At 35.8% G+C, this 15060-nt stretch overlaps 2 protein-coding genes across 3 annotated transcripts; one reads left to right on the top strand and one right to left on the bottom strand.

Moving 5' to 3' along the window:
• Positions 1-1334: 1334 nt before the first annotated feature.
• Positions 1335-4525, top strand: LOC109800190 (uncharacterized protein At1g01500). Of its 2 annotated transcripts, none has more exons than XM_020360927.3 (3): positions 1335-1841; positions 2648-3508; positions 4011-4525. In XM_020360927.3, the coding sequence occupies exons 2-3, from the start codon at positions 2807-2809 to the stop codon at positions 4236-4238; spliced, it is 930 nt and encodes a 309-aa protein (XP_020216516.1). In that variant the 5' UTR covers positions 1335-1841; positions 2648-2806; the 3' UTR covers positions 4239-4525. The 2 variants fall into 2 exon arrangements, with proteins under 2 accessions (XP_020216516.1, XP_020216517.1); XM_020360928.3 differs by lacking the exon at positions 1335-1841 and adding an exon at positions 2025-2290.
• A 6934-nt stretch (positions 4526-11459) lies between these two features.
• LOC109800011 (BTB/POZ domain-containing protein At1g63850) lies at positions 11460-14997 on the bottom strand. Its single transcript, XM_020360689.3, has 2 exons — positions 13692-14997; positions 11460-11962 (listed from the first exon to the last, which is right to left on the bottom strand). The coding sequence occupies exons 1-2, from the start codon at positions 14889-14891 to the stop codon at positions 11678-11680; spliced, it is 1485 nt and encodes a 494-aa protein (XP_020216278.1). The 5' UTR covers positions 14892-14997; the 3' UTR covers positions 11460-11677.
• Between the last annotated feature and the right edge of the window lie 63 nt (positions 14998-15060).

Genomic DNA, 15060 nt, shown 5'->3' on the forward strand with positions numbered 1-15060 from the left:
CATAAATTTTCTTAAATAAACATCTGTACCCAAATCTAAATCTGTTGAGTAAAAAAATCCACTCTTCAACCATTTCGATTCTTTTAAAATAATAAAAAAAAAAGCTTAAATATGTTTTTAGTTCCTTAAATTTAGGATAAATTTATTTTAAATTTTTCAAATTTAAAATTATTGTTTTTAATTTTTATAATTTCAAAAAATCTTATTTTAGTTATTATATTCAAATTTTGTTAAAAAATTTATTAAATATTATTGAATAAAATCTATCTATTGATGTTCCTATTAGTGAAAATATCACATTAAATTCAGTTGATATTGCATAACTGTCTTAATTAGCCACTTTTAAATATGTTAGTGGTGACTTAAGGGACTAAAGCAAAATTTTTATAAATTACAAGAATTAAAAACAACAATTTTAAATTTGAAGGATAAAAAATAAATTTATTTTAAATTTGAAGAACTAAAAATATATTTAAGCTTATAAAAAATGAAAAGTGATAATAATTGATTAAAAATTAACCATCGAAACTATAAACAATAAATTAACTAATTTTAACTTGTAGAATGTACTAGTTAAATATTTATTATATGTAATTAAAATTTACAATAAATTTTATACACAAATAAATATTATATTTTAAATATATAAATTATATTTTAAATTTATATAAATAGATATTTTAAACATAAATAATATTTTAAGTTTTAGATAAATATTTTATATTATAATATAATATTATAATTTATTTTAAAATATTAAAATTTAATTTATAAGTAATTATAATAAATAAAATTGAATTAGATAAAGTAAAAAAATCTAAAAATTCTTTCAAAATAAAAATATTCTCATAAAAGTCGTATTTAATATATAAGAATTAATTAAAATTTATGGATATTCTATATTATAATTGGAGTTTGTCTGTTTAGATGTAAGGAAAAAAATATGAAAAATAATATTTTTTATTTAGTTGGAGAAAAAAAAAAGACTTTGGAAGACAAATTTTTAATTTAAATATTAATTTTTTTCCTCATTTTCTTTTCTGTCAAACAAATTAATAGGCATTATTAATATCTATTTGTTGATGCAAAAATCTGTGTTTTTTTTCATTGAAAATATACTTTTTTTCTTAATAAATGGCCAGCTTTACTACTTTATTTTAAAGTTGTGTAAAAATTTAAATGGGTATTTGGATGTTCGTGGAAGTTTTGAGGTATTGTAACTTTTATTTGCGGACAGCACAATATTTATTTAATAATTTGAAAATCTAAATTATGAACGGCGAGAAGAAGGTCCATTGGACATGTGTGATTTAGCGTATCTGGACGGGCTTCGACCTCTTTAATGAAAAAGAAAAAAAGAACTGTGTGTTTGTAATTCTAAGTTTGCAAGGAACCCATCTGCCTAGAGCGAGGACCGGGAGCATGGGAAGGATCACAATTCACGTCCACGTCCTTTTCATATACACACAGACCCGACCCTTTCCTTAAAACTGCATACATTTCTCTGTTTCCCGTGGATAAGATCTCGAATACAGAAGGACCCCACTTCTTCCATTAAATTAACAATATCTATATCCAACACTGAGAACAACCCATATCATTCTCTGCAAAATCTGGGTTCTTCCCTCACTCTGCTATGATTTCGATTGATCCTATGATGTTGAAGCAAAATAAGACGATTCCTCCTTTGTTTTGACGACTTGGGTTCGGTCTCTTAGCTCGTTTAGATCCTCCTCCCCCCCTTCTGCGTGCCAGCGATTCTGGGTGTGAACCAAAAAGCTTTCTCGTTTGCTCCATTACCAATTCGTTTCTTTTTCGTTACTTTACACAAGATATTTGTGGTGAGTGCGGTGGTGGTTGGGCGTTAAATAATGCGTTTCCGTTTTTGATGATGTATTTGCATCAATGCATGGTTCCTGCTAGTGATGCTTTTGTCGTGTTCCTATGTCGTGTCTTGCCGGCTATTTCATCAAAATCTCTACAGAGGATATTCATTTGCTTTCTGATTGTTCTCTGGTGATTAGTTCTGTTGTGTGATCCATTTCTCCCCTTTTCTTTCACTGCATGCGTGTGGTTAAGCACTTAAATTTCTTGTTTTTCTTCGGCAAATTGGTGGATTGTCTTCGGTATGGTATAATTTACTCTTCAATAAAAAGTGGGTATCAATCGGATTACTGAAAGAGACACTGCTTTCTGTAGATTTAACCACCGAATTGTGATATATTCGAGGAGTTTCTAGATTTATCTCCTTCACTCCCTCTTATCGTCTTTTTGTCTGTTCTTTCTTCCGGTTCGGACCTTTACTATTCACTTTATATTTTTTTTTTTTTTCTTTTCGATTCATCTATTGTGTTGGTAGTTTCCTGAATCCATTTCTTTCTGCGTTTATCTTATTTGATTGGGTGCGGGTTGCTGTCATCTTCTCTATCTTCCTCATCCGGGTCATCTGACTTGTTTTAAGTGGAACTAGGCTTGTTTCATTTTAACATTTGATTGCTAATTCTATACTTATTTATTTATTTATTATTTTGCTTGCTTTGTTTCATTGCCGTATCTAGATGAGCTCTAAGGTTAGTAGGGATTTTTTCTCCTTTGTCATGCTGATGATGTGTAAATGATTGCCTTTTTTTGTCCTCCAAATGCCCAGATTTTCTTCTGTGAATTGAGCTGAATTGAATTTGCTTTGTTGCTGCTGGCGTCCGTGCTTCCTGTCTAACTTATGGTCAGTGGATTAGTGTTGACACAAGTTATTGGTTCAATTGAAATGAAAGAGTTTCAGTGAGGAGGAGAATTAGACTGTCTGGCTATGGAGAATTCTTATAAAGCTAATGGGAATGGACCAACTGAGAATGGATACTCTGTTGCAAGGCACTCTTATCAACCCTCCTTGAAGGGGTCACTACCTTGGCTGGATGTACGGGTGTTTTATGTAAGAGTGTGCAAGTGTGAGTTTGATGATTCCACTCCTGGGTTTCTTACACTGAACCATGTTCCTTTGAATCCTGACACTCTTCTTGAAGTTAATGGTGTTCGTAGTAGTATGAATTCTGACGGGATGTCAACCCTTCTCAAGAGAGACAGGGTAGATAGAAAATCGGAAGAAGTAACGTTTGTAAGCACTGATAGCATAAGGATGAGTGGTAGTGTGAAATTTGAGGTGTTTGATAAAGATGTTCTGCTGCTATCTGGTGTTTTAGAATTATGTAATAATAACAATGGTGTTGTTAGGGAATCAAGTTATAATGGACAAAGGTGGAGTATGAACTGTGAGTCGTACATAATTCCAGGCACAAGCTTCTTTAAGGGGAAACAATTGCTTTTGCCAGACTCAACTCTCCCAACAATTGAGGTCTACATTGCAGGCTCCTTCTTGGGTACTCCAATTATCTTAACAAAAACCTTGCAGCTTATACAGAAAAAACATACAAAGAAGGGGGTGTTGGATGCAATTCCAGAGAATGAAGCCAGTGAAAATGGGAAAGATCCTTATTCAGCACTTGCTTTCCAGGTAATTAGTGCTTGTTCAGTTATTTTTTGGCATGCTTCTTATATTGTCCCTCTTTGTTATGTCAGTTCATCAGCTGAGTTAACTTTATGTCATTTGAAACTTGAGATGGTTTAATTGATATAAGCATTTGTATCTGATGGAAGTCAGCACCTCCGAGACTAGGAGATGTGACATAAAATAACTACGATACAAGTGAAAATAACCTCTGGTCTGTGTCTGATGTTTTATTTTCCATCTTCTATGTTGTTCACTTGTGTATTGTTTTTTATGGATAGCTGTCAAGAAAAGGATATCATTCATGTCCAGTTCATCATTTAAATTTGGTCCCCCCCTTGAGCACATGCAATTAGCTTAATCAGCAAGACATACTAAATGTTGAAATTTCTCCCCTGACAAGATGTTGGAAATTGATAGCCAAACCAATTGGAATTTGAAGATTCCTTTTTTTTTTCTCATTAAGTAATTATAGACCATCCTTAATATTTCTGTGGCAATCCTGCAGGCCCCGGATTACCTTTGCGACAAACACGATGATGAGGATTATAACAGCCTCTACGCAGGAACAGCATATACTGATGGCGAAGATGGAGAACTTTCATGGTTTAATGCTGGTGTTAGGGTGGGTGTTGGTATTGGACTTAGTGTTTGTCTTGGCATTGGCATTGGAGTTGGCCTGCTTGTTAAGACCTACCAAGGCACCACTCGCCACTTCAGAAGACGGCTGTTCTAATTGAAGCTTCTATTTAAACTTGAAGTTCTCTGCTTTTTGTCCATCTCCCTCTTAATCCACACAGCTAACCTTATTTTTGTCCATCTCCCTCTTCATCCAAAGACAACAGGTTTAAATATCTTGTCCAACTGAGTGAAGTTCTCTCTCTCTCTCTCTTGCTTACTTTATGTCTGTAATATAGTTTAATTTTAGTGCCATTCTATGTGAGTTATTTTTCTTTTTGGTGACAATTTATGTGAGTTATGATCTTAAGTAAAGCAGCAAGAAGTTTTCTTTTATTTGCTCTACTTATTAAGGTGTTGAACTGGCGATAACATTATTTGACTTGAGTGGGATTTAGTTTAGTTTTGATTTCCCTGGTGATTGTAAATTCGTAAATGGTCGTGTTCTACCTGTATTCATGGAAGAGGTAGCGTTGGTATTTTTTTTATCTATTTTCCGCATAAATTATATGTATCTTCTACCAGAATCAATCATTTTTTAGTAACATATTATAGGTAGGAAAAATTTTCCTGAATATTTAAATTAAGTATATACTCAGGTACTCGAATTTGAAACTTTTGATTAGGTTGGAACAATCCTTTATCAATTGATCCACACTTTGCTGAGTATTTATGGTGATAAAAAGATGGGGGGAAAAATATGACAATTTTGTTTCATATTTATTTTTGGGTCAAATGGTGCAAGTACGAAAGTTGACTGGCCTGCCTAGTTGGCGGGTTATACAAGGTACTTCATCATGGAATTGTGACCTTCCTTCGTGGAACAAATTAGTTGGGTACCTTGCAATTGCATTATAAGCATGGTGAATTTCTATCCACTGTTTGAGGTTGTCACAAAAACGTGACCACCCGCACCCTTCATGCAGTAGGCATGTTGATTGACTATGCGGATAAAACATTCAAACTCATCTGCTGACTGATTCTGTTGTCGTCAACTAATTTTCTTAATGAAAGTTGAGTTGGGTTTCAAAACTGACCGTCACCCGTAAACTGTGTTCCTAGGTGAAACATTTGAATGAATTTGCGGTAATAAAAAACGTGTAAATCCTAGGGGTGGGCATGGATCGGTTTTTTTTAAAAACCGATCCAAACCGATCCAATCCGCTTTTAAATGGATTGGTTTAGTAGATTCTGATCCGATCCAGTTTACTGATCCGATTTTGAACCGAACCTAATTAATGGATCGGATAGCTGATCCAGATTTATGGATTAATCCATTTCCAAAATGGATCGGATAAAAACCGGTTTAAAACTGGTTTAAAACCGGTTTTTTGAAACCAGTTTTTTGAAACCGGTTTTTTGAAATAGATTTTTAACCAGATTTTTTTAACCAGATTTTTTTAACCAGATTTTAAAACTATATAACCTTAATTGTAATGCTGATATAAGAAATACATTTATCCTATGTAGAACATGAGATGAAATACTTTTGTCATGACAATTTTATCCGAGAAGAATGAAGTGAATTAAGTGAATGATTGGGCCAATTTGAGTGAATCATTGTCTGAGCTATGCAAGTCGTTGACCCAGCTGATCTGTGAACATGTTTAGCCTGATTCCTTTTCACGTTCCACATTCTTTTTTATTCTTCAAGTCAAATTTGAGGCATTCAAATTGTGTTTTTGGTAAATTTTGATTAGTTTGGCCATGCACACACTGTCACGTAGATATTGAAAAGCGGACCAAGATCACAGTGAAGCCAACAAATTGACAAGTTCTGCATGTTATTTCCACATAGATGTAAAATTAGTCAGCTTCTTGTTGAATAATGCTTTATAATATTGTATCAATTAGTCATGGAATGTTACAGAGCTACCTTCCTTGGAGACGTTGAGAACAACCTATGATGTCAGCAAGCTACAAAATGATTCTGGTGTACAATGGGATTAGCATCTGCTAATATTATCCCTAAGCACTTCTTATAAACCTCTTTCCATCAATTTATGTATGATGTATAAAACTATAAATAGAAAACATTAAGAATTAATACAAAAAATAGTATTGTAACAAGGAAAAGTAAAAATATCCCAAGTGTTGTCTGGTGGGAACATTTTCAGGCAGAACAAGATCACTAGGCAACTTCAGGAGAACACTCTTTGGGGCTTATTAAACTCCAAATTTCACAAACAATTCAAAAATCAAAAAAGTATTAACATAACCAAAGCATAAGAGTTGTTAAATTGTATAGCATCGGTCTCAGAATAGATAAAAAACTTGAATAACAAAGAAACTGAAGCCTAAATTTCTAATTCATGCAACTACCTAATTGTTTCTAAAGCATAAATATAGTGATAATCAAATTCAACATTGCACCAGATCGAGAAATAATATAATAACATAATAAGCCTTCTTGATTTCTGCAGCAGATGCATCAACATTGACACCTAACATGTCATAGTAGGCAGTGTCCTTCACCATAGCTTGTGACAATCGAATAACAATTCACACCTTCAAATTAAGCAAATTGAATAAATGCCAAAAGGGGGCAAAAAATTACAAATTAAAATAAATAGTTAGCAGCATGGTATCAATAGAAAACACTAGAACATTAAGAAAGTTAAAATGCTCGTTAAATAATTTGCTAACACAAATTTTGGAACCAACCCAGAAAAAAAAATGGAATAAGTTTCGAACTTGAGATATAGAGAGTTAACAATTCGAAGGAACCTCAGATTTCAATCATCTCCAAGTGTAACAGAGGAGGCTGAATAAGTAATGTCTGATGGGGAAACAATTGCTGCAAAATAAAAAAAAGGTTATCAATTATTGATCAAATTATAATAAGTATATAATACAATAATGCAGTATAAAATAGATCTAGCTTATTACTTTGTTCAAATTTCTCCAACTCTTCAAAATCCCCATTTTCATTTGAAAATAATGGTAGCTGTGTTCTTTTAAGCCAATCTTGTGTGCAAATAAGTGCTTCTACCATTCTAGGTGTAAGAGAACTACGATATGGATCAAGAACTCTTCCTCCAGTACTAAAGGTAGATTCAGAGGCCACTGTAGAAACAGGTATAGCAAGCAAATCTCTAGCCATTTTTGAAAGAATTGGAAATCTACCCGAGTTGAGCTTCCACCAATTCAAAATATCCAAATCTACGTAACTCTCTTCTAAGGCTTCCTCCAAGTATTTGCTTAATTCAGATTTATTAGAGCTAGTTCTTTGAAAAAAATGGTTATAACCATAAGGGTCATCACTACCTCCTTCATTGAATCGAGCTTCTTGTGAGCTAACTTCTAGAAGGGGAAGATCGTACATATTTTACAGCACCGCGAATTCTCAAAATAGCATCAATGTTATCCTTGAAACCTTCTTTCACAATCAAATTCAAAATATGGGCACAACAACGCATGTGAATATAATCTCCCTTCATAACCAAACTATTCCAAGAAATTAACCTTTTTTTTAGATATTGGATTCCAACATCATTTGACGAGGCGTTATCAACTGTCAAAGTAAGAACACGATTCAATCCCCATTTACTCAAACAATGTTCAACCTTTTTAGCCATGGTCTTTCCTGTGTGACTAGTGACTTGACAAAAGTTTAACACCTTCTTTTGCAGCTTCCAATTGTTGTCAATGAAATGAGCAGTCAAGCACATATAACTCAAATTTTGAGATGAAGTCCACGTGTCTGTGGTGAGGCAAACCCTTTGACAGTTTTGAGAAATAAATTCCTTCAAAATTTCTCTTTCACTATCCCAAAGTTTATAAATATCACGTGCTAGGGTAGTACGTGAGATGACATTAAGAAAGGGTGCTACAATGCTTAAAAACTCACGAAAAGCTTCATGCTCGATACATCGAAATGGGAGCTCCATTACCACAAACATTTTGACAATTGCAATTCTCAATGCTTGTTGGTCAATTTTGGGCCTAGCCAATGAAGGGGAAGAAACCATGGTTCCAGATGAGTTTGATTTTTGCTTCTTGCTCAACATGTTATTTGATATACCCTTGCATCTACGTAAATGATTTCGCATAGCACTTGTTCCATTCTCAAACCTAATCAATGTACCACAATGGTTACATTTAGCTCTCTTATCTATGTTGGGCTTTGGCTCCTCAATAAAGTGATTCCATACATCAGATCGATTCTTACGCCCTTCAGAATCGCGAGGCGGTAACATTTGTTCAGCTACATGTTCTATAGTATCAGAAACTAAAGTTTCATTTAGCTCAGCCATGTAATTGTTCTACAATAGAAAAGAAAAATAGGATGTAATTTTAAGCAAACAAAGGAAATTGTAATAAATAGTCAGAAAAAATATAAGCTTAAGAAATTTTAGCTGTTGGATTAGAACTGCAATCAATCCAGATAAATTCTAAATTGATGGAAACATAGGGATATGCTTTGATCCTATAGTTAATTAAGGGATTGCAAATGTTACATGGATGTAATGCATATGACAGCAGATGACACCTTACATAGTTAATTAGGAGAATTCAACAGTCGTGATGATTACATGAAGTAGAACAACAACCTATTTTAGAAAGATTAAAAAAACTGACAGTTCTTGAAAACTAAGAATTATCCGGGTGCATGGCGTCTTGTACTCGAGTGAGTAGTGACAGTTCTTGAAAACTGCTCTGGATTTCATAATTAAGTCATAGATTTCAAGCATTTAAATGTGCCCGAAAATTAGTCAAAATTAGTCAAAAAAACTGCTCTGGAACATGTAAACATTATTTACCATGGTATAATTAGTCAAAATTAACGTGAACAAATAAACAAAATGCTCTAAAAAAAATTGTAATAGCTAGGTTGAAATTCATTACCTCACTGGATTTCTTTTCACAGGGAAGATCAAATTAGAGCTTGAAAAATTGCCATACATAGAGACAGCTGCAGATGCAGAAAATGTTATAGAAGTTACTTGAATCCAGGATTCTCCTAATGTCGTTTATGCTACAATGAACTCAGCATAGCAAGGAACTCTGTAGATTCTTCATTCTCTTTAACAATCTAATCACAAAAGAGAAGATCAACATGATCAAAATATTGGGACAACCTATGGTGCTGAATGCTCAATTCAATCTTATGTGAGAAATAAAAAATGAATGGAAGATATATCATAAATCAGCAAATGCTACAAGGCAAGGTTGGAGTGGTTTCTTGACATTATAGGCAACAAAAAAGTACTGATTTGAAGTTCAAAGTCAACACTTTCAGCACAAAATGAGGAATGCTGCTAATTTGTATGCATATAAAACAGAGACAACCTCACCGAATTGCAAAAATGGTTGTCTGAGTTCCTCATCACTGATATCAGAATCAAGCCCTCCAACAAATATCTACAACAGAGACCAGTTGCTGAGATATGAACAACAGAAGATGATTAACATGTAAAAATATTAAATATATCTACACATACTAAAATTCCATGATAAATTTAGCATTGGGAAATATATAATATGACATGAAATGGGCAAGGGAATAGAAACCAAGAGCAAAAGCAAGACAAATCTGCAATAAACAACAACAGAAAAAGGTCCATTCAAGCTGAAACAACATATATGGCAAATAACCTATGAAGCAATAGCGTTTCGCGTTTGGATTTTCGCAGCAATAGCGTTTCGCGTTTGGATTTTCGCAGCAACAGCGTTCCGCGTTTGGATTTTCGCAGCAATAGCTCCGCGTTTGGTTAAAATCAGGGGTTTTGGCCTTTTGGGAAATAGGGATTTAGCACAGTGGTGGGGAGTCTGGGGACGTAGAGTCGTGGACTCACCGACTCAGGAGTCAGGACTATGTTTCGCAGCAATAGCCAATAGCTCCGCGTACTGGGTAGGAGATTCGGATTGGGTAACTTGCTTTCCGTGTTTTGATGTTTGGTTAAAATGGATTTTTAAAACTGTTTTTGATCCAATCCGGTTTCAATAAAATGGTTCGGTTAATTAGATTTTTCAAAACCGGTTTGGTTCGGATATTTCTTGTTTGGATCGGTTATTTTTTGGATCAGTTCGGTTCAGTTTTAAATGGTTCGGTTCGGTTCGGTTTTTTTGCACACCCCTAGTAAATCCGTTAAGGATTTTAAGAATGCTTCGGCTGCGCCACAAAACAATGAATTTAGATGTTTATGATCCTTTAAAATTATGTATAGTATCAGTAATCGTAGGCAGGGATTGAAATCACCTTTGACCCTGGTCCTAACCCCTTTTTAGTCTGGGTTGTGTGAGTTGGGAGCTTACAGCCTCATTAAGTGGGGACTTTTATGGGAGGGGGCAATAGGTTATCTTGTGAGTGTATATTTTCATAAATTTATTTTATTTAATAATTTATGTTCTATATTAAATTTTAATAATTTAATTATTAAATTAAAAATATCTAATATATAAATTTAGTTTCTAAATTTTTAAAAATTTAAAAATCATTTATATTTTATTTTATTAATTTAAATATATGAATAATTATAAAAATATTTTATACGTTAATTTGAATATTTATAACAAAATATCATATATTTTTCAATGTAGAACATAATTTATTGAATAAGTGAATCTCTATATCTATATATATATATATATATTTTGCTTGGTGTTGTTTTAAAATCATTGTCTTATTCTTGTCTTATTTTCTATATTCAAATTAAACTATGACGAGATTAGAACCTATCACTTTTTTTATTTGTTTGATTTTTTTTCTCTTATGTATTATATTCATAAATCTATGTCAGGTGAATTTTTAGTTTATTGACTTGAAATGATGACTTTTTTAACTAAATAAGAAACACATCAAAACCTAGATTATAGATAAATTAAAATAAAAATTTGTATATTAATAACTTAAAAGAACAAAATTATATGTAAACTATAATTTGAGACAATTTTTTCTCAATCATATACGATTACTTTGAAATAAATTAAATGAAAAAGGTGATACATAATTTTGAAATTTATTAAAACTGTTATTTACCAAATGTAATGAAATATAATCTTCAATGGAAATATACTGTTAACTAAACTCTTGATTTTCTGACAATTATAATGATAAAAAAAGATTGGAGTTAATAATTAATTGGGCTAGTAATTTTTTAAAATTTAATTCAAATTAAAAAATGCTCTCAATTCCATATTAATTTCGCCCATTCGAAACAGTTTGGCTGTATCTTAAGTGACAAAACTAAATTACCTGCAACGGGTCATAACAAGATGGTATCTTTATTTTGACCCAAAATTTCTAAAGCACAGTGTCACCCCCGGCCCGAAGAAATACATGCAACAGCGAACTAAAATCTTGCATTCCAAAAGCAAGGAAACCAGCCTCAGGACAAGGTCTATTATGTATTTGGGCTGTGGTTTGTCCTAGAACTAGACGAGAAGAGAGTTGGTTCGGATTTTTAATATGTACAATGTTAAGGTTAAACTTAGTGAACATAGTATTTACATTACATATGCACAATATTTGACAATAAGGCAACCAGGTGCAGCTCATTGATCAAAGAGACAATCTGGTTTGAGGGGTCGGGCAGCACGGCGGAACCAGGTGTTGAATGCAGTGACCAAATGAGGACAATCTTCAACATTTCGGGTTGAAAAGCTGAGGCACCGCTGCAGCAACTCTTGAGCATCTGACATGGGCAATGTGGAGATGATTCGCAAGAATGTTTCTTCCAGTTCCAGATACAACGATTTGTTGCTCGGTGATATTGGTGAAACATTATCTTTGCACACAACCAACACGGGCAGCCAATCTTCTACCAGCTTCCTTCTCACCTGAACAAAGCAAAGAAAACTAACTGTAATGGGAACACAACACCAAAGACACTTATGGAATAAAGAATTGTACATAAGTTTTGTAAAGAATATTTTTAAAACCTTCAGGAGAAAGGTGCCAAAGAGAAATGCAACCCCGTAGAGAGAAAAAGAAAACAGTAAATATATGATTATTTTGCATTGATTTGCCATATAAGATATATGCTCAAGCATAATATCCAGATTCCAGAATAAAAATTAAACAATAAAATTATCAATTTACAAAACAAATCCGACAACTAGTTACTTGTAACACTCAATCTATTTTTACCCACGGCATTGCAATTACCAAGTTAGATGACCAACAACCTCAACCATGAATAGGTGCCCAATCCGTTTAGCACCTCAGGCGCACATTTTGGTGGCCCTAACTACAAAGCATTCACCGATCACAAAAATCTTTTTATAGCCAGCATTTCCTACCCAAGTATGCAGAACTTAGCAATTAATTCACTCTTCGAAGGGAGGAGGGCATGAATTCCTGATGCCTGGTACAATTGTACAATGTCCCCAAAATCCCAATATTCTCCTCAACTCATGACTTCAACCTATTTGTGTTGATATGAATAAACAACATAGCGTAACAATTTGACATAACAATAGCTGACTAAACAATGTTGAACTGCTTTTTTTCTGCAAATAAGCAACACAACATCAACAATTGCTTGCCTAATGCTCGGTTTCCCAAAGGCAAAGGAGTTTCCTTCAGCAAAAAAGATCATTGCAGCCAACAGACAAACAGGCTACAAGTCATACTCATAACACAAGAATATTTCCATAGCAGAACACTTGTGAGTAAGGATCTCAAGCAGTAGCAAATCCAGTCTCCAGCTCATTCACAACAGAATTTCTAACTTGTTTGTTTGGTGAAATGAGAAAGAGGGAAATGGGAGACATGATGAAATTAATCTTTTTGTTTGAAGGCAATTGGGAAGTAGAATTGTTACAAATCCAAGGACCCCATCTCAAACAATTTCCTCTCTTGCTAGGCGTGATATGAAACGACATTCAACACTGCATGCTCTTTGTTCCCATCTTTGCCTTTCTTGACTGCTGTCAAGATAAAGTTGCAATCCCAAAGCCAACTTCTGCACGTGATTTTCTTCTCTTCGCCGCTGTGGATGGCAACATAACGCCTCCACCAGTCACCAACAACGTACAGATCACCACACATGCTTTTCTTCTCTTGTACTTCAGAGTGAGTTTTGGGCCATTGGTGACTCAATTTCTTTTTTATTTAATTTATTTGTTCTCATTTTTAGGAATTATGCTAATATACCCAAGAACTGATGCCTTAGCCCTCAATCATCAAAACTTATGACAACTGCGGATCAGGATCACCTGCAGTTTTAGAAAAAACTGCATGTTCCTACAGTTGCATCCAACGGATGCTTATATTTAATTTTCTTTTATATTATAATTATTTGACAAAAAATAATTTGGATGGTTAAGATTTATTTGTTGTTTATAGAACTAGAGAGAATCATGATCCGAAAACTGCCAATACAGTCTGTTACTAACTGAGCCAACCTGACCTTGTAGAACAAGCCTACGCCTAATGTCAAATGAAAATAAACAACGAACTCTACATGGGGAGGGTACATTATGGTCCTTAACCAAACACTTATTCAATAATAAACTCATTTATGACAAATTTCAGCACAAAAGCAAAATCAAAGACGAAAATTACCTGTCTAGAAGCGAGAATGGTGCCAGCAGTGACAGCATTGGCGAGCCTACAGGTGCACCTTAGAATCACAGCAGGAAGGCCAGGCACAATGTTCCTCCAGGCATCATCATGAAACGCCCTCTGCAAATCCGCAGTGAAACCGGCTTGCTCGCTCCACTCCTTCACTGCAACATCGGCAACCCTAAGCTCGATCATCCTCTCCACAAGCCACAGAAGATGCTTCCCATTGGTGGAAGCCTTGTGCAGATTCAGCCTCTGAATAGCCTCCGTCTCATTATGATCCCCTCTGAACACGGGACTCGAGTAATCCTCCAACGACTCCTTCACCGTCTTCAAGCTTCTCGCGAAGGCTTTCTCCAACACTCTCTTCGCCGTCTCCTTCGACGATAAGTCCCTCAGTATCTTCCCGACGAACGCCTTCACGAACGCAGTGTTGCCGTAACTGTTCATCGCGGAGGACACGAGTCCTTGGAGCATCGCCTCGCACGAGTCCTCTCCCGAAGGAGAAACCCTAGCCACGAGTTCCTTCGACTCTTCCTCGCTCAGGAAGGGGATCAATCTCACTACTCTCTTCTCCTCATCGTCCGTCCACGGCACCGCTTCCAGGAAATCAACGCACCAACGAACGCACTCCTCGAAGAGAAGCTCCAGCGCCACCGGCAACAGATCCAGCGCCGTGGACGCGCTGTCCACCGCGGCGGCGAAGTCGTTCGTGTAGAGAAGCTCCAGGACGGTGAGGTGAGACTGGATCGAGGCGGCGGCGGGAGCGACGGCGAGGTTGAGTCGGAAGAGGTCGCGGGCGGCGGCGGCGGTGGAGGAGTGCTCCGGCACGTGGACGTGGCCGATCCACCGGTCGGATAAGAGCGCAGAGAAGTATTTGGAGCGGCGTAGGACGTCGGAGTGGAGGTAGACGTGGAGGTCGGAGTTGGAGATGGAATCGGCGGAGGACTCGAGCGGGGAGGGACCGTCGACGTAGAGGCGGAGGACGACGTCGGCGGTGGCGGAGTCGTTGAAATGGAGAGCGTCGTCCGCCGCGGGAGAGGGACGGTCGTCGGCCATGGGGAAGGGGCGGTCGACGTTTTGGGAGAGTTCGGTTAGGGTTACGTCGGAGACGGAGGAGATGGTGCCGGCCGTGGAGGAGGAACGGCGGACGGCGGTGGTGCGCTGCCGCTTCTTCGGAACGCCGGCGCTGGAAATCATTGGATTGAATTGGAAGAGAAATGAGGAAAGGTTTTTTTTTCAATTTTTTGGTGTATTTTGGGGAAATGGAAGGGAACGGATCAGGATGGAGCTGTTGAAGAGCCAGATAAGCGTTTCTTTAATCTAGATTTTTTTTTTCATCTAAATAATTTATTAATTTATAATACTT

Source organism: Cajanus cajan, chromosome 8, assembly GCF_000230855.2.
Source record: "Cajanus cajan strain Asha chromosome 8, NIPB_CcT2T_4, whole genome shotgun sequence".
NCBI classification, from domain to species: domain Eukaryota; kingdom Viridiplantae; phylum Streptophyta; class Magnoliopsida; order Fabales; family Fabaceae; genus Cajanus; species Cajanus cajan.